Genomic DNA, 22,461 nt, shown 5'->3' on the forward strand with positions numbered 1-22,461 from the left:
GTTTGATGCAACCTCGATCGGCGTTAATCGCAGAACAAGGAGGCTGGCTTTACGGTGCGTCTCTTTGGCTGGTCACGTGATGACGATTACGTCGGAAGAAGAGAGATGGCATAGCAACGCATCACGTGACTTCGCTGCGCCGGGGCTCCGCGGTGCGGCTGCTGCCTGATCTGAAAGCCCCTCAGTCAACTAAAAGTATAACGACATCTCCTCCTGGGCGCCGACGGTGGCGGCACATAGGCCGGGGGAAGCTAGCAGACGCTCCCAACGCTTGCGCTTTTGCGCACTGCGCGCCCGAATCATTTGTTTGTTGCATTTTCGGCCGCAGTGAGATCATGGCATGGGAGATTCGAAAATTATAGTTACCCAAACAGCTTCCCGACCCGTGTTGCACTGCTCTATCGGAAGTTTTTGTAGTACGATCGCTTTGATTGCGGTGCACACGGTGGAAGTGACGCTCGCAGCGCAGCAGTGGATATCCCCGGAGCGTTGCTTTTCGCTCGGCGTCTTTTGCCCAGTCTTATTCAAAATTCAACTCCGCCAAGAGGAAGTGGAACGACATAGGACTAGACGTGCGGCCTAAGCTTTATATAAACGGATGGCGGTGTAATGCTGCCATAATGTGTAGTCTACTCTCAAAGGCGCGTTCGCTCGTACAATCGGCTGTGAGTAGGTGCCTACTCTTCTCAATTTTAATTTTTTTGTTGTGTGCATGAAACCTTGGGGATTATTTCGGAGTTACTATACGTCGGGCACCTCGCAGGCTAACATTCAAAGCATCCGACTGACGGTAGTCCCTTAATGTTTATAAACAGGTGAATACGATGTCCTAGTTGCGCACTGTAACAGGTTGTGACCAGAGTATTTATGTGGGGTTAATTCTTTGGGTTTGTTAACCGCAATAAAAACACTTTACACGCCTCTTCCCGCGCAGCTACAGCGCTGCATGGCTCAATAGAACGTTGGTTGTTTAGGTGATTGTCATCCTGGATCAGCATCTGGAATAATGGCTTATAAGAGGACACTGTCTTCCCTCATGTAATTGCTGTGCATGACTCGCAGAAGCCAGGACTGTCGCAGTTAATCGCTCTCGGTCGAAGCAGCGTATAAAAAAATCAAGCGCTGAGAAACAAACTCGAATTTACTCAGCCCTTTTTGAAGCAAACACGTTGCTGAAGCGAAAATTGAAAATACAAGGAGAAAATGTCTGCAGCTATGTTTAACGGAGCTCCTCGCTTGCATTCTCAAGTACTATCTACGCAGATGTGGAGTACTCGAGCGAGAGCTGCGGTTACTGTACCTAGGCACAGCAACGACCGATTTTGGTGTCCAGAACAAATACGGGTAAACATGAATGCTAGACCTGCACCATAGACAGCGGTGGCTTCAACAGTGAGAACCGCCCCTCAGGTATCGAGTTCGTGAGCGAAGGGGTTCAACTGCAACAAAGAAAATATGTCCGGCAATGCGCGCAGTACGGAAGCTAGGACGGCACCGCGAGCAGCACGCAGCGTCGCTCAAACAGCGAGAACCGCCTCGTTGGTATCGAGTTCTTTAACGAAGGAGTCCAACTGCAACAAAAATGCGTCCAGCGATGCGCGCAACACGAACGCTATACCTGCACCGCGAGCAGCGTAAATGGCGGAGCTCAAACAACGTGCAGCGCAAATTTCGAGTCAAGCTCGCGAACGATTCTAATCAAACCAATACGACACGACATCCAGGCTGCACCTGCAGTGCCTAGCAGAGCGTGAACGGCGGGGCTAAGACAACGAGAAGCACGGCTTTCGTAGCCCGCGAGGGAACGAATCCATCTACAACCATGCCAAACGACATTAACTGCTAAGAAGGACTGTAGTCGCTCGCGATTCACACGAAATCGTCCGAAAAAATAGCAACTGACAATGGAGTAACGGCCGCTCACATCGCGAAGACGCTGATCCTGCAGATTATCAGTTTTCCCGGCCGATCCTATGCAGCCAAACCTTTAGGCGAGCCGCGTTGCTTTTTCTGGACGAAATGACGAAAAACATTTTCCCGCTGCTTTCTTGGTTCTAGCACCCGTACGCGCAACAGGAGGTAGGCGTCCACGCTGAGCGTAGACACCATCGAAGCTAAAGAAACGCTTCGCGCCAAAACTCAGTGGCTCAAGAAGAAAACGAAGCGCGATTGCTACCCCCGACAATGGCACCGGCGTCTGCTGCGAAGCGTATGGGATGGGCGTCGTTCGAGAGCAGAGAAGCCGGCTGTAAGATAGCTTTTGAGGAGCGATTGAGAAAAATTGGGGGAAAGCTGGGAAAGTTTTCAGATACCTGTACATAAGGAATGTTGGCACGAAATGGAGAAAGCGAACTAGAAAATTGACAAGCAAATATCTGGACAGCAGTAAGGGGGCAAATCAGCAATTATCGGTTAAGAAAAAGGTTAAAGAAACGGAGAGGGCTCTGTGGAAAACAGGGATGCTGACGAAATCGGCACTGGGAACATACCGGACCTTTGAACAGGAAATTGTCAAAGAAAATATCTATGATAATTGTAGGGGAAGTTCTTTGTTGTTTGAGGCCAGGGCTGGAGTTTTGCGGACTAAGATGTATAGAGTCAGGTACCACGAGATAGACACGTTGTGCGTCGCGTGCGGAGAGGAGGAGGAAACGGCTGAGCACTTGATACTCTTCTCCTACAGTGGAAAGCAGCGGGGCTGATTTACCCAAGGCATCGGGGTTTAAGGACAGTGAAGGGAAAGTATATTTTAAGCGGGTAGAGGTAACCAATTAAGCGAAGGTTATCTGATGGGTGTCTAAAATCAAGACAAGAGTAAATTTGCTCAAGTCATGGCTAGGTGGCTTGAGCCACCGCCCGATTTAAAGGGTTCAGCCTTATCCATCCAAGCCAAAAAGCGCGCGCTAACACGTGACCACGGCGCCTCGGCCAATGGGAGGCTCGATTATCCGGCGGCGCGCTAGGAGAGGATGGAAGTCGGAAAGTTCAAAGCTTTTCGTTACTTTTGCTTCATTGAGAGGCTTTACGTCAGACGCCGCTTGGCGTCTGTAACGTTGAGTGCGTTCCGCACACTGGATATGCAGCGCGCCCACCCTGGCAGGTGGCAGTTAAATTAATGGTTGATCGCGAGAGGTTGCTCACCCAATGGGCGCTGCAGCCTATTGCTGCGTGTCTGCCACAACCACAGGGGGAAAGCTGATGCCACCGTCTATGCGAGTTTCTGAAGGAACCACGAAAGAGCACTTCAACCACCGGGGGAATGCCGGGAAGACAGCAAGGCGCACTTGGCTTGGCCCTGACACATTACTACGACTGCGTTGTTTTGCAATCAGTATGTCCTGTAATAAAATATGGTGACTGTACAGGCGCGGACAGAAGTGAACGGAGCGCGCCGCACAAGAAAGAACTGCGTGTCAGCGCCGCCTAGCCGAACCAGACAGAAGCCCGAAATCGCCGCGCGCATGTGCAGGCTCCCTACCGGCGCGACCCTCTCAATGCTCCGCTTGCCCCGCATTCGTCCGGCGTAAATGTCGTGCTGCTGCTGATCGGATGGTTCTGGGGCTCTTCTGCGTCTCGCTCGCAACCAAACGCGCTCGAAACACTCGGCGTACTGCCGCAGTTTTGTGTTACTTTTTTACAGTTATCACTGATGATTCGTCTTGTCCCTGCCAGGCGCCGACGCCGCACTAGTGCGTGCATCCTGCCTGTCTTCCGCGAAGCACACTGTCCCTATACTGGAACCTGCTCTTATCGCGATCGAGCAGCGCGCTGCGTATCGCGCTGTCATGTGCGGAGCCGGGAGCAGGGCTCATGGTAAGCACCTTGCATGCACCTTCGGATCTTAGGAAGTCTACAAGCTGCCGCTGTCTCACCCACGTGAATGCCGCGGCAGCGGTGCGTCACTGTTGCGTGCCCCGCGTGCGAAATTCGGAATATAAGAACCCGCGTGCGCCCATTATTCAGAGAATGAGCCCCGGCAGACACCGACAAGCGATCCTAACTCTTCTCTGCGAGCTGTATTACTTCACTGCTACTGGTTACACATAGACATTGGTCTGTTTGGCAATATAGGCGTGGCAACTCAGCAGCTGCATCCAGCACCTTTGAAAGCAGTCACTGTACTTGCGACGCTGGATCGCGCTGCAAAAAGCGCCAAGAGCATTGGTTTCGTCTTATTTTAAGCTGACCTTCTAGGCCAGGTTTCAACGCACGAGCAGTGTGCTGCAGGACAGACACACAGGGCGCATGCTTTGCCGGTCCATCGGTTCCACGTAGGAGCAAGCCGAAAATGAGCGGTAACTATTAAACGAACCCGAAACTGCGGTGGTGGATCGAGTGTTTTGAGTATATTTGGCTGATAGAGAGACGGAAATGAATCCCGGAGGCAACTGAAGTTCGAAGACCGTGCGCTCTTTGCGATGGAAACGCGCCTACAGCTGTCTCAGATGAAACGGCATAATGGTAGTGCCGCCCCCGTGGGATTTGCGGCAACAAAAGGGCAGCGGTCTGTGTGTTCCGAAAAGCCCGCTCGCTACAAAGGGCGCAACCATCCGACAACGATCATCATCAGCGCGACCCTGATGCCGGCCGAATGCGAGGCAATGAGAGGGCTGCGCCGGTAGGGGGCCTGCATATGCGCGTTCCGATTTTGAGCTTATGTCTGGTTTGGCTAGGCGCAGTTCTTTCCTGCGCGGCGCGCTCCGTTTACTTCTGTCCGCGCCTGTACATCGCAATAATGAGTAGAAAAGCAAATGATCATCGAATTTGCTCATGGCTAGAGACGGCTTTCTCTTCATCATGGAATCGCAGCGCAAGCAGACACAAGGACACACACTTGCGCTGAACTGTCAACTTTATTTTGAACTTGTCTGATCCGTGCCTTGTATGTAACAGAAGGCCATTAAAACGCAAGCGCATCTGGACGGGGATAGTCTCAGTCACGTTTTGATAGTGCATTCTGGGAGGGTTTGATCCCCACAAGAAACACCGGCGCGAAAAAAAAAAACGCAAAGCAGTCAAGGCTCGGTCGAGAATTTCCAAACGCGAACGCACCAAAAAAAGGCAACAAGGAAATGGCCAGGCATAAACAGAAGTGGAAAAAAGGGAGGCATTAAAAACAGGCGAAGGATCGGCATAAAATGACATCAGAAAATGGCATAGATGGGGCAACAATTAACACGCAAAAATTCATGAAAAATATAAAAACGTATATTAAGGGTGCAGGCTAAAAAATTAACACAGCCAAAAAATTCAACGGGGCACTAAAAGCAGGTGAAAGGATGACGTAAGTGAGGCAACAATTAACAGGCCAAAAAATAGATATGATGAGAGCTGAGATGGGTGCCGAAAATGATTAAGATGGCCTCGAGAACAGTACAATCATACTGACCCAGACAGGTATGCGATCTCTTTCTAAAAGGGCTACTTACTGAAGGCACGCTGACGCAGCCTGCTTTCAGGTTGTCAATGATGGCTGCTTCAATTATTTCCCGAGTTGGTTTTTGTTTTTTGCCAAGATTCTGGTGTTCGCAAACATTGGAGGGCGGCTCTTGCAGGGGGAGCAGTCACGACAGTGGATGGCCAAGTTGCTTGATTTTTTATCTTTCACGTTGTGCTGCTGCAGTCTTGCTCAAACAGCGACCTGTCTGTCCAACGTATTCTTTGCCACAGGACAGAGTAGACAACTCCCGTGGCGCATGAGACATACGGGTCTGTCTTATTGTGCATTATTTCCTTCGTTCGGTTGGTGTTTACGCGCCTGCAGTCTGCAAAGGCGGTGAGGAGCAGAAAAAGTAACCTCCACTCCCGCCTTTTTTCCAATTCTTTTTAAATTGTGGGAATCCTGGTGAATGTACAGAATTACTGCTAGTTTCTTGTTCTGCTCTCTTTCGTTGAACGTACTGTGCTCATTGCTTTGCATGGCGCTGAGCAGTTTTTTGGCTATTGAGGAAAGAAGCAATGCCGGGTACCCGGAATGAAGCATTCTCTGGGCTTAATTCTGGAAACTTGTCTCTAGAGAGTGCTCACAGGACTTGGTTAACTCGTTGTCTTCATGCCGCCAAACATAGCGAACCGTGGAAAATATTTCTTTGCGTTTAACAGACGCTTTTTAGAGCGAATATTCTTGCAAGAAACGTTTCATTGGTGTAGTCTGCTACTGTGGGACACGCCCCATGCCCGAGTCCCCGCTTTTCTATGAGAGACTAGTTTTCACGCACTAAGTGCCTGCTCTTGGCATGTCCTGGCGCTGCGTTTACTAATTTTGCCAAGGAAAACATCAGGAAGCGAAACCTCCCCTACCACAAGTGAGTGACCGCCGTGTTCATGCTGACAAGTGCAACATGCGGTTATTTACGTGAATTCATGAAGTCGCAGTCGTCGTAAACCGGAACGGAATGTCGCTCCGGAGCCGAGCCCGGAACTGAACCAGAAATGCGCGAACCCGAACCCAACCCGAAAAAATTCTGGTTCGATACCCTGTTTATATCTATCGCAAATAGGTGGCCTGGACAGTTGGAAAGTTCCTAAAGAACGATTTCGTTCCCGACACGCGGCAGCAGTTATTTTGACTAAGCGCAGAAGGGGCTTCGCGTCAGGTTCTCCTCTTGCTTTAAAAGACCCGGCACAGTGTTTCTGGAGGCGAAGTGCATATAGTGCTGTGCGAAGAACTCGTAGCGACTTAAAAGCCCTGCATTAGGGCGTCCCACATAGCCCACGTGACGCTTCAGGACGTTAATTACAATTTCTTGGTTTAAGAGCCTGCAGTAAAGAAAAAAAAGTAAGGATCTCGGTTCGCGGACTAGACCCGAACGAATCCACCGCTCATTGTAACGCGTGCCTTGCAAAAAGCCGCCGCTAAACAGCGAGCTTGTCTTCAGACAGCGCTGGCACCACGCGTCGTCGAGCTGCCAGCGGCACTTCGTTAAAAATTTTAGGCCTCGCGAGTGATTCGCGGAGTAAGCAGCACTCACGTTACATGTCGCCACGGCCTCCACAGGTTTCCGCAGACCCGCCGCCGAGGCGATCCGTTCTGCCAGCGGACAGCGATGGTGTCCGGGCGCCGCCGCGATCTTTCGACGGGACGAGCGCCGTCCCCGGATCGTAGGCTAGTCTCGCGTGTTATCGGCAGCAGCATTGTCTGCGGCCGAAACTGCGCGCCTCGATTCCTCGGCATGCGGGCGCCAACTGACTGCCGAGATAGGCGGAATGCTTCGTTAGGCGGCGCTCGTGCCGAGTTTCATTCGAACGGTTTCATTCGTCGTCACAGCGTGTGGCTGCAGTATCTGTTCGGGAGGGGGCGGAGTAACGTTCTCGGCCGAGACAGGAAAGAGAGAAACTGGGGAAGTGCGAGGCGAATGGCAGCCATGCTGGTCGTCGGTTTCTGGCGCCACTCGACTCCAGCCACGTGTCAGGCGCCACGGCCAGGCTCTCCTAAGCAGGCGCCGAGGGGAAGGCGAAATCCTTTCATAGACGCTTTTAGCACACCGGATACGTATACCGGGCGCCGGCTGCGCACGCGCAGTGGCTCCCCCTCACCCCAACAATGCCACTGCGCATGCGCGAGAGAGGTCCGGTAAAGCGGTGCTAAGGGCTCATCGTTGTCCGTCCGTCCGTGAAATCTGTCACACTATGACGTCATTATTGGCATAATTGCTGCTACTGTTAGCAATTACTAAGTAACGGGTGGTTATTAATTAATTTGAAATTAGTTAAAAACGAAGTTTTAAAAATAAACATAAAAGCTATATAAAATTAGAAAAATGATAAGACAAATGAATAAAAAAAACTGCAAAACAAGCTGGATTAAAATAAAAAATTGAACGGAAATAAAGCAATTAAAAAGTCAAAATAAAAATCGATGATAAATTCAGAAAAACAAACAAAACAAGAAGGAATATGATACACAAAAACTGAACAAAATTAAAAAAATTGAAAAACAAAAATAAACCACCAGCAATTTTTTTTTCCAAGTCGGTCAAGGATCTCCACGATCAAAGCTTCTTGACCTTCTGCACGCAGAATTTTGCAGAGAGGACTTCGTCTTGTTCGTCTTCCATAACCAAAAATTCTGGGAAACAGCATTTTTGAACGAAAAATAGTTGTGCCACATCTAGAAGATTCACTCCTCCTATGCTGCCCGGAGTCACGCCAAACGTTTAGCGCATCTGATCAGATGTGAAATGTTTTTCTGAATTATTCTCGTCACATGCACATTGAAATTGACGGGCCAAAAACCGAAGCCGTCTGGTTTCATCCACAGGCCAACGAGGCGGTCGCTTTTGGATGGGCGCTACTCCGAGGAGCGCAGCGGCGTGCGCACAAAAACGTACTTCTTCATCAGCCTGACTACGCCCACTGCAGGTCAAAGGCCTCTCCAATTAGCCCTGTCCTTTGCCAGCTGCGCCCTCCCTATGCCTGCAAACTTATTAAACTCACCCGCCCACCTAACCTTCTGCCGCCCCTGTACTTTCTCTTGGATACTGAGATTGCGGAGCGCTACAATCAAGACAAAGGGACAACACCACACAAGAACACCACGAGACACGTGGTGTTGTCCCCTTGTCTTGATTGTAGCGCTCCGCAGTCTTAGTAAGAACGACCAACTAGCCCCCTACAAAGCTTTACTGACTTCTCTTGGAATCCATTCCGTTGCCCTTAAGGACGTATTTAAGAAATACAAATGTAGTTTTCGCCTTTATCGCTTCTGTATTAATTAAACAAGACGGTTTAGTAGCATTTATAACCACAATTTCAACCGTGCACGTTAAGGACGCATTGACAAACGGCTGCTCATCTCGTTGTGACTTCCTAGCTGGGCACTTTCAGGCAACCCATATAGTGAGAGAATGCTGTGTTCCGTCATGGAACATTAACCCTTTCTGCATGCATGCCGGGGCAAGTTAGCTTCTTTAGCCTCCTGGAAGCCGGCTCCGGCGGCTTCTGAACGTCAGATATCGTATTTAACGAGGTGATTTTACGAAGTACATGGAAGCTTGCAACCAGTGTTAATCGGTGAATCTTTTATTTTAGTTGCAATACAGCGCTTGTGCACCTCTTCGTCCGACGTCTCTGTCCGCGCTGTATAATTCTTTAAAAATAAAAAAAATATTCCTTAACAACTGATAAAAAGAAGCCAAGGGAAAATTTCCTAATAAGGTGTTTTTCTGTTGCAGTCGGTGCTGCGAGGTGAGCATCAAGGGGCCCGCACTTTGCGAAATGTGGTGCTGTTACTGCGACTTTAGCCGCAAGGTCATCCGTCTGGCCTTGGACACCGCTGAATTCCAAGGGATCCCAGCCTGCAAAGGAAAGGAAGATGACGGCGGTCAGGACTCAAGTCTCCATCGACATCCGATTCTTTGACGGGTGCCAATAAAGTTATTTCGTCGTCATCCGCAGTTTTAAGGTGTTAAATGCGACGTGTAAGAGTTGCGCGTCACATCGCTAAGGAAGGTAAGCATTGCGGTCAACACAGATGCTGCTTGCACGCGGATGACGAAGCGGACCTGCAAACTACTTTGCATAGCTGCATATTGCCCACGTTAAGAATTTCACAGAGATGCTGCTTGCACGCGGATGACGAAGCGGACCCGCAAACTACTTTGCATAGCTGCGTATTGCCCACGTTAAGAATTTTACAGAGATGCTGCTTGCACGCGGATGACGAAGCGGACCCGCAAACTACTTTGCATAGCTGCATATTGCCCACGTTAAGAATTTCACAGAGATGCTGCTTGCACGCGGATGACGAAGCGGACCTGCAAACTACTTTGCATAGCTGCGTATTGCCCACGTTAAGAATTTTACAGAGATGCTGCTTGCACGCGGATGACGAAGCGGACCCGCAAACTACTTCGCATAGCTGCGTATTGCCCACGTCAAGAATTTTACCAAGCCTAACTGCGAGGGGGCAAGCGGCACGTCGTGTTTCTTCATTTCACCGTGTGGAACCACGGGAAGAAACGCTTTTAGTTTCGGCCGAGATCTACACCAAAAAGCGCAACGAGAGGGCGGCCTGCCCTCTCGTGCCGCAAGAGTAGAGCGCACGCTAACTTATCAATACGTAGACGAAACGCGCGGCTTAGAAGCAGCCGAACCCGGCGCTGACAGTGCGAGGCGCGAGCCAGCGCAGACGACCACGAGACCAAGCGCAGCCAGTGGGCGGGGCCGCATCCCCGGAGCAAGTATTCCAACCGTCCTTATCTAACAACGTTGGTCGAACACCTAGCGGCTTCCCTCTCGACCGCCTGTGAAGGTGCGTCACAGATGCACATCGTGTCCGCAGGAGGGCGGTGTGTCTCGGACTGTGTGTCCCGGTTGCATTGTCTCCGCCGGGTGCGGCTGCTTCTAGCCGCGCGTCGCTATCGACGTTCACTGCTTGCATTTCGTCGAGAAAGCGAACTAGAAAATTGGCAAGCAAACATCTGGACAGCAGTAAGGGGGCAAATCAGCAATTATCGTCAAGAAAAAGGTTAAAGAAACGGAGAGGGCTCTGTGGAAAACAGGGATGCTGACGAAGTCGGCACTGGGAACATACAGGATTTTTAAGCAGGAAATTGCCAAAGACAATATGATAATTGTAGGGGAAGCTCTTAGTTCTTTGAGGCCAGGTCGGGAGCTTTGCGTACTAAGACATATAGAGTCGGGTACCGCGAGATAGACACGTTGTGCGTTGCGAGCGGAGATGAGGAAACGGCTGAGCACTTGATACTCTCCTGTAAAGGGCTTCACCCTACAGTGGAAAGCAGCGGGGCTTATTTATCCGAAGCATTGGGGTTTAAGGACAGTGAAGGGAAAGTAGATTTTAAGTGGGTAGAGGTATCCAAGCGAAGGTTATCTGACTGGTGGCTAAAATCAAGACAAGAGTAAAATTTCACAAGTCATGCCTAGGTGGCTTCAACCACCGCCCGATTTAAAGGGTTCAGCCGCATCCATCCATACAGGCCGTACAAATGTCAGCAGCTTTCCGTTTCAAAAAGGGTGTCAGATGCTCAGTGTCACACAAACCGTATTTCCCGACAGAGTTCTTGAACTGAAATTGTCCGGCGCCAGATGTAGTACATTCTCACTGCATGAGCGTTACCTGTCTGTGCACGCGAATACTCCAGCGCGTAGTGACCACAGCACAGTCCAAAGCCAGTTCAGAACTCTTTATTTGTACAAATTAGTGCATTCCCACGGCAAACAGTGCAGACATGAAAGCGAATGCAAATTCTGCACCGCCATAAAACCTTGAGCGCTGCTGAAAGGCGCCGCAGCGTAGTCGCCTTCCGGCCACACTCCGCCGGGGTCTGAACACGACTTCCCAGGGCGTGTCTGTGCGACGCAGCGCAACCAACAAAATGTTAAATTGCAATGAACAGTCACGTAAGTATTGCTGCATTGGTTATAAGGTACAAACAGGCTCTTCTCTAAGAGTTATACTATTCGTCTCTAGATACACGCTAGTCAACGTACTTTTAAGGCGAAATAACAAACACTTCTGACGTTACGCGGACGTACCTGAAAGGTACGTGCATCAATGTTCACTGTTCAACGACTCACGGACATGCAGCCTGAAGAACGAATAACTGTGGCTCACATACACAGCTTGTAATGAAGCATCACTCACAAAGAACGCAAAAAATAGCGCTGATTTTCTTTCCACATTTGTTTTTTTTTTCACATCGCGCCTTTCCGCTACAGATTTACAAGCCAACTATGAAGTTTATTACACTGTGTGTGGACAATACGAGGTTAACTGCTAAAACGTGTAAGACACCACACGCACTGCTACGCTAACTTTACGCGTACGAGAAAAGGAATTTACAAAAGGCGGCAGACAGGCATGGAATCTCGCCAGAAAGAAAGACACGATTAAAGCAACACACGCATTACTACGCTAAAATAAAGCCAGGGCTCGAAAATTAAATTTCACGCTACTATAACACATGTCCACGAGATATGTGCACAGTGCATAAGCAAACGTCATACTACGAGCCGCAGGGCGTCTCCTGGAAGGGCATAAAATGGGAATGCGGCCAGTGAAGGCGCTCGACGGAAGTGGCGCACACGCAGGCAACGTCACGTGGTGCATCAGTGCCATGCGACTTGCAGGAGGAACAAAGACGCGTACAACGCGCGACAGGGTGGGTGTCTTCGTCCCTGGAAGACATCGTCGTGCATACCACTCACAGACAAGTGACGACACACAGTGGCCGCTTTTGAAAACAAGAAGAGGGGCCGCTATTGCAAAGGCAGATACAGACGTACGGGCGCTCAGCCTCGCTCGACGTAAACGTTTAACGATGCATCGTTAACGGCATATCCTTAAACGATTGCTTCATGACACCCTACAGAGCGCACGTTGGCACTCTTCATTTTTGTTGAGCTGCTTCTTTTGATAACTATGTTAGCACTTTCTGCAGCCAAGATCAACCAGCACAGGGTAACATTCCTTCACATTTCACAGTATCTTCAAAGGAGGAACAGGTTTGTTTCCATCCATGGTGCCTTTCCCAAATGTCTCAAGTGTTCGACTAAGCAAAAGTACGCGACTCTCACAGTTCCCCACTAATACAATTGGAGTACAATTACAATCAGTGAATGCCCTCACCGTATTCCATAAACTGGATACACTGACTTATTAAATAAACATGTCCTGCTCTTTTCAGGCGGCAGTGATTCCATGTTTGGTCTATAACCCTGCGCTCCGGACATCGAATGGCAGTGAGTGCCAGCACTCGACAGAAGAGGAAAACTGAATGAGATTTTGAACGTCGTCGGAGGCAGTCACTGGCTAGAAGTACGCAGCCACAACACGTGTCGGATGAAACTGCACACAGCCTGACCACGTGAACATTGGCGCCCGCTGGCCTGATGAGGAGGCCAACGGGCGCGCCTCACTAGAACGCGTCGACGGCAAAAATGCCACGAGGCAACGAAATTAAAAGAAGACACAGGTAGCTCAGTGAATCATTTCCACGGCAAACAATAAGACACGCATATTAAAGCTTAGGCCTAGCCGACCGCCATGCTAACTGGCATAACTTCTCGGAGCGTCTCGGCATCTTAGCACGATCGCTACCATCCTTATGCCGTCTGTCTCCGTTGCACACACTTTGGAAAATTTCCTCGGTATAGCTGAAAGCTTTCGGTGCGGCATTGCCACAAGTGACTGAAATGTATAACAAATATTTGCATCTCCATTAAAAATCCTCACTTCCTTACTAGTACAGCTCATGCTGCTTTAAGTGTATCAATTTACAGCACTGCGTACACGCATAACAAATTCGTAACTGTTCCATGGCCGCTAGTTAACGTCCCAGATACACTTATCACCTGTCTAGTATTATTCTAGTATTATCACCAATAATGTAGTCGTTTTTGTTGTCGCATGTGACCATCGAGGATGACTCGAGGGATGCTTCTCGAATGTGTTATCGTTCGTGTTTCGAATTGCTATCCATCCTTATAGGCGTTTGCCTAATCCACAAGCTTTCCTAAGGCATGCAAAACGCACACTGCAAATAAGAGAGAAAAAGAGTCATACGGACAACGCAAATGACAACACGCATGATTATGCGGAACACCGGTGATGCATTCTTCCTAGCATATTTGAGTGTTGGGCCACTTCGTAGGAGCGAGGCATGCAATCACCGGAGAAGTGGCTCGCAACACGGTGCCAATTTTTTCGAGAAGGAGGAAACTCTACACAGGAGGCGTATTCACAAAAAGTGGCCTCGCGACTGCAACGCCACCCCCGGGGAAGTCGTACACCTGCCAATTATCTGACCGCTTGTACGAGTCGTGGCTTATTCTTTCGCAAACGGCCAGACTTCTCTGTTCAGTCGATAAAGTATTATCCAAATATTTGTTAACTTATAATGCCCACAGGCTACAACGTTCTGCAGGGGATCCTGAACAGGATAAAGTAAACATGACCAGTTCCTTAGCCGTTTCACAACAGTTCATTCTACAGCCAAACAAAACAGGATAAATGCAAGATGTGGACGAAATTGCCTTGATAATTAGAGCACTCGGAATCAGTCTTTCCAAAGAGGAGGGCTTTCCAACACGAAAACGTGCACAATGTGGGACAGGCAGAGAAACTGGCCACGCGACACGTTTTTGTAAATACGCCAACAGGTTATGAGGGGAGGATGTGGAGTAAGTAAACTTCGCTGCGGGACCGGAAGTGCGCTCCGGCTGGCACGATGAACGCCGCTTTGTACACGCAGAGATCGAAAGGGTTACAGATGTGAGAAGGCATGGACACGACACTGATGCGACCACGGGAGTAGGCTGTCCGGAAGGCCCCACAAGCCGTTATAGCCCAACACACGCGCATAGCCCAACACCGTCGTACTTCACTCCGACCCATCATCATTCAAAAAATCCATCGAATCAACCATGTGCCCTGAATTCCACTCCCTCATGTAATACCCCTTTAATGGGGCCTTTGAGGTTGTAATAAATAAATCAATAACATTACACCGTTATCTCAGCGCCGTTCGCAGTTGGGAAAAGCAGTGCATGCCTTCCAAAACCTTCGCGGCCACAGCTGTCGCAGCGAACCAGCGCTTGGGCTACAAAAAGTAACGATACCTAGTGATGTATTCTTAAGGGCCGTGCCAACATTGTGAGCTCCTGATCAAAGCTTTGACGTGCACCGACATCGCGTCTTTTGCGTTTCGCCTCCATCGAGATGCCGGCAGGACCGAAACCGGCGAACTTGTGCGACACGAGGTCCTGCGCCAAGCGTGGCGCGCAAGGGCAGAGGAACTGACGCAGCCCCTACTGCCGCCGCTAGCAGGGAAGTACAAGCCTTGCCGCAGACTGCTCAGTTCTATTTGGCTCTCGCTTCGCAAGCGAGGAGCAAGTTCGCACAGGGCTTAGAGTTACTTTGACCACGCGCATAGCAAGCCCGGTTCAGAAACGTAAGCTCGGTGCACCGCTTATGAAGTGCTCTGTCAACAACCACGGAGGAAAGGGCAGATGAAGCGAGAAACTGTGCCACGCTGTACGACGGCACGCAGTGTAATGAGGCGCGTATGCCAGCCACCACACCGTGATATGTATGGCAAACTTGTACTACCGCAATACCGACCGAGTTCCATGTGGCGTCGCATATGCTTCGAACTCGTTACGATCGGTAAAATCGATCTAACAAAGTAGGCGAACATTATTTAAGAAGAGAGCAAAAAAAAAAATGTGAACGTTCGCATGTGGTGGCGCCACCAATAGCGTGCTGCGGCCACTTTGTTGGCGCGACTGCATTCGGCAACAGGCGTGATTTACTTTGCCGTGGTACTGCGTTGTATATATCGCCTACACGCGTCACAGTGCAAGTCATAAAAGGCTGCGGGGTGCGATTCGTTACATGCAAAACGAGTCCAGCGATCAGTGATAAAATATGACAGGCCCGTTTGTATGTTGTTTAAAGGGACTTGAAGCTCGAGACCAAAACGTCATACACTCAAGACAGAAAGGAGCATTATATGGGCAGCAGTAGGCTCCGCTTCCACATTCCTAGCATCAGGTAGCCGGCAAGAGTTCCGTGTGGGATAGGAAGGTTGTTTAGCTTACAGGTCTACATCTAGAAACTCTAGGTCCAGCCAATCCAGGCCTTTCCATCTGCTTACAGCTCATACGGGGGCCCATAAAACAACTCGTGTGAGCCCTTTTCTACGTTCCTTTCACTGGCAACTTTGTTGACATTAGCATGTCGTTTATTTTGGCGCCAGTAAAAATAAAATGGTCACAGAAAAGATTATTTTTTTCATCGGCGAATAAATGAAGGCTTTCAAGGCCTTCTAGGCCCTTCTAGGCTCTTTCAAGCTGTCTCCATGTTCCACTGACGACAAGTTCTCATTCCTGCCTAATTAAATTAAACAGCGAGCACGATTTGCGATCAGCTATCTCGCACTTCCATCGCTTCTCTAGCTGTTGCGTCGCGGGGTTTTGCAAACCAAGAATAATTAGGCTAGATGATATCGTTCACTCATATGCTTGGTCCCTGAACAATACGTGTGCGAAAGAAAAATTACCAATAAAGAAGTTAACATTCGTGGGCTAAGTGTCCTTCAGTTTAAGGAGTTAAACGACGCTAGTCCAACAACAATAATGTCGTCCACGGAAATGACAGAGCAAAACTGATAACACACAGTGCTCACACGCTACAACAGGATGCCACGAGGACAGATTATTCATGCAAGCACGCTAACAATATGGAAGCGGCAGAAATTACAAATCGGGAGATGCCAAATACGTGGATATTGCGCAGATATTAAGTAAAAATATAAGCACAGTGAATGGACACAGGTTGCGCGATAAAAAAGAGTAAAAAAAAAAACTTCCGAACACGAGAGTATAAGCTCGATGCGAGTTGACAAGTAAAACAGGGAAAAACATTTAGAGACGAGACGTACGGAGTCCTTTAAGATACTCGCGATGCATAATGACACGGATGTGTGACCCTTCTCTAGCCATACACCGCAGGTATAAGGACGTTTAAAAACTCGTCCGCAGAGCATCGCAACTGGAATGGCTTGTTCCGCGAAGATGTATTTCTTCACGCCCCTGGCAGCATTTGCGCACGCCGACTATTCCCTGGCGAATATAGGCTCTGTTATTTCGTAACGACTAGGTACTCAGTTGCAGATAAACCTGAAACTGCAACGTTACTTTAAAAAAGTACCAGGATTAAAAGATGCCAGTTATTCTTTTTATTCTTTAGTTTATGCTTCTACAGCTAGAAACATGAAAGACTACGAGGTACCATTTGCGTAAAACCAATCCTTAAATAAGGACTACCGGAAACGACGCTTTGTAATTAGCGTTGGCACAAGATACGCAGACAACACCACGCCACGATTCGACGACCGGCAACAAAGCGACCGATATAAGGCGACCATCGATACTAACAGCCGAGAAACAGAAAGAAAGAGGCGGCTCGTTCAAGTTGGGCAATTCCAAAACGATTCTGTGTCCACCTCTCAAGCAGCGCTCAGGGGGCGTCGGCTCTGGGCGGCCTAACTCATCCGCGGCAGTTGCTGTGCGCAGACGTTCGTGAGTTCCGCAAGGAGAGCAGCAAATCCCTGATCGGCGCTGGTACGGCACTGACAATGCTCGTGACATTCACTCCCAGCGCAAGGCATGAGCCAACTGAAGTGACCCGAATAGACAAGACTAAAGCATGTGCGCAAACAAAAGGCTGGCACAAATGTTGCTGTTTCACCTAGACCAGCATACTTTGCCTCCAACTCAACCGCAAGAAAAGTTTGTTAGCGTCGGACGCGATCCTCTCCTTACAGGGGCTCTGAAACACATTCCGCGTAGAGCACATCACTCGCTCAATCACAGCACTGTGTTGCGATGAAAACATGAGCCAAATAATAGACGCAGCAGAGGACCCACAATCACGCGCGAAAGTTGGCGAGCCCTCCCCGGCGACTTTTTCACGCTCGCACCCTCCTCCGTCGCTCGCACCTGCCTATACAAGTTCAGAGGTGGCTATTGGTTAGATTCTTCCAGACGTCAGGCAGCTACCACGGCCAGTAAGCCGTGTAACTCCCGGCGGGTCAGGAAGCTCCGCCCACTGGAGGGGCCCGGCGGAAGTGCGCCGACCTTCCAGCGTGCAGAAAGTGACGAGAGAGAAAAAGGCGCGAAGACGCCGAAATTAAAATTTTGACTGCAGATAACTCAGCTTCTACAAAGCAGATTTAAAAAAATTCTTGCTGGAAAATATGCGTGAAGCGGCGCGTTCCTTAACATCTCAGACATACTGCAACTTTATTAGAGCCCCTTTAAGCACGGTTGCGTATCTGACGGCTATGAAAAGCAGCACAAGAATCCCCCCATAAAAACAAAGCCCACAGATCGCGCTTAAAAAGCATAACGGTTCCGTTAAACAGCATGCTCAACAACAGACTACCTCCTGCACACTCATCGACAAACTTTACAACACGCGAAAAGCGAGACTATGCGACGGACAACACCACGTCGCGGGGAGAACTATTAATTTCTTGACTGTTCTCCAGGAAATAGACCAAGTGAATTGACCGTACGAGGATTGACTGTCCAAGAAATAAGCAAGTTTCCTCTCTAAACGCCATCCGGGGAACCACCAGCTTGTTTTGTGGTGCCGCATCCAGCAATCCCTGCGCCATCAGAGATGGCGGTAAACAAAGGAGTGACGAATCATTGAGGTAATCTGGTGCATTTGCACACATCTCAACCAAGTCCTCGCGCATGAAGAGGACCATGTTTTTTGCTGCGAAACGCCAGTACTAGCGAACGCAGAAGCAAGATGAGTGGATCTCGACGGACATTTTGCCTCTTATGTGGCGTCTTAGCCGAAGCTACCAGCAACGCCTTTTGAAAGCGTCACAACCTGTGAAAAAGCACCGCCTTACAAGAGCAAACACCAAGTGTTATGAAACACAGCGACCGGTCAGCTCCACTCATTTTCTCAGTCGTTCTTTCTTCGTGCTAGGCTATGACAACGAGAGTGTCCTATTCCTGCTGCAGCTGTCCCATTTCCTTTGCCACAGCTGCACAGAGTTGGATGGAATTAACAAATGGAATTAATGTTCACAATAGAAAGATACACAGCTCTTTCAAACTTCGAAGCTGAAGAATGTTGCCATTACAGAAAAAGATCTTTTGCAATTATTCTCCTGCCTGAATTTTGGTCAACATTGAGTGAATTCCGTAAGAACTTCCGATTAAAAATACCGGCCATAGCACGTTAATTCTATTCGTGAGTCTGGGCTGGTATTAACTATCAGCTAAGCAAATGAAAAATTTCTGTAAGATATAACCTGCTTCATCGAGTCGTTACTTAAGGTGTGCCAGAAGCAGTCACATGAAAACCGAACACAAGTCGCGCTGGGTGCAGCGCATGCCGTACAAGTTTTTGTACTTAACTGATTTGCTGCAATGCGTATCGATAACATGCCACGTAAACCGGACACTGTGCGAAAACAATCGAGAGTCCTGAATGTAGAATTGATGCAACCCCGGGTGAATTTTGTGGCGCAGTCCTTAAATCAGATCACCTACAAAACTAGTTTTATCTCTGGCCATTCACTACGAACACTTTTCTGGAGCCAGCAGATGGGTGTGCCACCAGTGAACTCTAGCACAAGCTGTGGGCTGCGCCAGATACAACTTCTCAGCATCACATGGCAGTTCATAATGTCAACCATGAGTGGTGCAACAACCTGTGGGCGCACACATTTCGGGCAAATCAGCGAGCCAGAATTCGAAACACAGGATCTGATGAGGGACTTTAACAAGTTAAACATGCGGGCCACTTGGTGTGAGTCAAACATACTGGGACCAGCGAACAGACAGGATCACCATGGGATCGCTATTGCAAACAAGGCTCCCACCGAAGAAAGGTCGAGACGCCTCTCTGAAGCGGTTGACTGCCTTTTAAGTTATACGAGCCTGTACCTCGTAGGGGCGGAAAACGACAAATGGATAAAGCGGTCAGAAATTTTGTTGACAATGACTTAAGCCTACTTCTATCCGATAAGCAGGGTAGGCTTTTGGTGCTGCCCAAGGGTCTGAAACAGAAAACTATCCGATTGCTCAAGGATTTCGACCTGCCCCAAGTTTGGAGAAGAGGCGGAGCGGGATAGGCTCGATGTTTCCTTCTCAGCCAAGAAGGTTGATTTGGGGACAAAGGAAGGATCCGGGCGGTCACCAGTTGAACACGCTCACAGTGGATGACCATTATGCCATCCGACACTCTAGCAGCGAAGGAAGGCTTTGCGGGCGCCATCTCACTGCTGACTTATTCTGCCCCCATGGTGAACTGTTTTGAAGAACCTCTTCTTTCACCGAGTGTTTTATTTGTCGTCAACTATTGTAGACTTTCAAGTATGTGCACAAGAATGGTGTTTGCATTGGTGCTAGTGTAGCTCTGGCGTTGTGCCAAATTTTTTACCTAATTTTGACAACTCTCTTCGGTGCAGCCTGACAGGCCCGTTTAGAAACGTTGACAATTTTTAATCACTCTGAAGCTTACACCTGGTGGCTCGCTTCCAATCGTCGCTAGCGAGGTGTTGAATGTTTTTCATGCAAGCACACTGAATTTTACCCATGAAATGCCAAGTAACAATGAGATACAGTTTTCAGACTTAATGGTAACGTTTAACGAAGGCCACGTCTGCTGGAGCTACTCATCCAGAAGCACTTCTGCCATATGTTTGCTTGCTAGAGGGATAGCCAGCCTTGAGCAACGCCCTGCAGAAGAGCTGTTCACATGCTGTGAATGACAGCTTTCAACAGGCAGGCTGACTTGTTGAATGTCGAGTCGCTGCTGCAGAAAATAAAAAAAGAGAACAGACGGGGCTTGGAAAATGATGGACTGGAGAGGGAAAAAGTCCATCTGTCTTCAAGGCATCTCGCATAATCTAACGAAAGTGGCACAACAGCGTGGTGTGACAGCGGTTTTTATGCTAGCTGTCTGTTCAAGAATTGCAAAGGGCAGAGAAGTATCCAATGGCCACACTATCAAACACACCAACAAGCTCATTGGCTCATGTCATCGATAAGATACCCCTCTCCTGTGGTAGGGTGTATATGGCGGCAGATGCCTGAATGACCGTGCATGCGAACATAATAATTCACTGAAAAATGTGTGGGACAAAAATAAGCTCTCTCCTCACTGTAGACAGTGCAAAAACTGCGCTCCAGATTTCAAAAAAAAATTTCAGTAATAGAGAAAGCAAAGAACAGAGAGGTAGTGGCAGCCTATCATATTAGTATGCAAGATATCAACAGGTGCATCAGTGCACAGTTACTGTTACTCATGAAAAAAAGTTTCAATTAGCAGTCAACAGCTTAGCAAGGACAATAAGTGCCTGTCATCTCTTGTTTGTGCCGAGTAAGTCTGGGGTGAAGTGGTGACCCACCACGTCTGTTTTGCGCGTTCGATGCACATGCGTCATTTGGTATCCTCACTTCAGCTGTTAGTCCAGCGCTGTCCAGTGTTGTGATCCTGTCTGTTTGCTGGTTTGCATATGTCTGATGAGGGAGTTTTGGAGCTGACATGATTAAAGACCTCTGATCTCGTACAACAGGTGGCGTGCTGTCTCTTTCCCCCTGAATCGTCCACAGGCAGCACATTACAACACATAACAAGAAAACTACACCGACCGTACAAACAGCCAGAAACGAGGTGGTGAACAGAGTTTGTGTCAAGGCGAAGGCCTGCTTGGGGTTGTCGGTATAGATGCTTGATTCCCATTCGTCGCCGGACACACGAGTCCCTTGAAGACGGTCGGCACAAAACAAGGCTCGAGGATTGCGAAGACAGCCCGGCGATGTCCACACAGACACAAACCTTAGTCCAAAGGTCGAAGATAAGGAAAGTCTTCATTGTCCCGATCTCTGAAACGATACAAGAGAGAAGCATACAAAATTAAAAACTTGTTCAGATTTTCTGCGAGGGTAAATTTAGGCTTGTCGGCATACCAAACTGTAGCACTAAATGTTGCAGCACTAAAGAAACAACGTAGACACGTATGTAGTTACGGACAAAAGTTTACGGGATGCGGGTTTATGAAAAAATAATAATTTTCGTGCAATCGGGAAAAACAGGTCAATGAAGAGTATTGAATAACGAGAGGACATGCGTGTTCCATTCACATGAAAAATATCAGCTGACTGAGTAAAGACGCAAATCAGAGAAAATTTTTCCGCGAATCCGCACCCCCGCACACTGTATAGGTCAGTCATTTTAACTAATTTTGGTATATCCCCTAGTGACAGACTTCTCAAAACATCAATCAGAAGCGCCAATTGCGTGCATGTCTGTTGGGTGGGGGGAGGGGGTGGTGGTTGTGCGCATGCCACACTGCAGTTATAACTCAGCAAGGCGAAACCCGAAACCACGGCCGGATTGGAGGTGGCGACCGCTCGAGTCCGGCCGTGGTGCCATGGTTGAAGCCGCAGCGCGACAAAAACGGCATGTCGACACCTTTGCGACAGACTTGCAATGAGCTGGTCGCACTGCCGCACCGCCATCATTGCGAACGGCCCAGCCGTCAACCAATACGATTTCAAGGGAGGCTGGCAGCTCGCAATCGCGCACCTGTCAACGAATACACACAAAAGAGCTAAATGTTTTATCGAGAATAACAATGCACAACAGCTGAATAGAATTAGCCACAATTATAAAATAAACCATAATGAGGTTTTTGACATTTACATATTCTTGCGTATGAAAAGCCGCTCGCGCCGCAACGACAATGCGGCTGCGCCGTATTCTTTGGGCGCGCGTCTGTGGCACAGCGACGAGCCGCACGCCACTTGGGTTGAGCGCTGCGAGGAACCGGAAGAGAAGCCCACAGCGTTACTTCACCGCCACCTGACAACGAGGCGGTGGCTGTTTGCAGGCGGAGCACATCTTAGCTGCACGCTTAACCGAGCAAATTAAACGATTTCGTGTCCCGAAAACTTCTGTGGGTA

The 22,461-nt window shown here is 49.0% G+C and overlaps 3 protein-coding genes across 10 annotated transcripts in view; 1 reads left to right on the top strand and 2 right to left on the bottom strand.

Moving 5' to 3' along the window:
* The window catches only part of LOC144111129 (uncharacterized), a 66,146-nt gene extending 57,611 nt beyond the window's left edge, over nt 1–8,535 (bottom strand). The window contains exon 1 of the mRNA XM_077644278.1: nt 6,972–8,535. Within this exon, the coding sequence (XP_077500404.1) occupies nt 6,972–7,174 (203 nt within the window). The 5' untranslated portion in view covers nt 7,175–8,535. The remainder of the gene's footprint in view (nt 1–6,971) is intronic.
* LOC144111127 (uncharacterized) overlaps nt 1–9,389 on the top strand; it is a 52,893-nt gene extending 43,504 nt beyond the window's left edge. For all 8 annotated transcript variants that reach the window (XR_013309988.1, XR_013309989.1, XR_013309990.1 and 5 more), the window contains one exon: nt 9,174–9,389. Coding sequence is in view for 3 of the 8 variants with exons in the window: in XM_077644275.1 (XP_077500401.1) it covers nt 9,174–9,360 (187 nt within the window). In the remaining 5 variants the exon portion in view is untranslated. The remainder of the gene's footprint in view (nt 1–9,173) is intronic.
* A 1,743-nt stretch (nt 9,390–11,132) lies between these two features.
* The window catches only part of LOC144110216 (uncharacterized), a 71,612-nt gene continuing 60,283 nt past the window's right edge, over nt 11,133–22,461 (bottom strand). The window contains exon 4 of the mRNA XM_077643054.1: nt 11,133–21,381. Within this exon, the coding sequence (XP_077499180.1) occupies nt 21,336–21,381 (46 nt within the window). The 3' untranslated portion in view covers nt 11,133–21,335. The remainder of the gene's footprint in view (nt 21,382–22,461) is intronic.

Source organism: Amblyomma americanum, chromosome 11 (genome assembly GCF_052857255.1).
Source record: "Amblyomma americanum isolate KBUSLIRL-KWMA chromosome 11, ASM5285725v1, whole genome shotgun sequence".
NCBI lineage: Eukaryota > Metazoa > Arthropoda > Arachnida > Ixodida > Ixodidae > Amblyomma > Amblyomma americanum.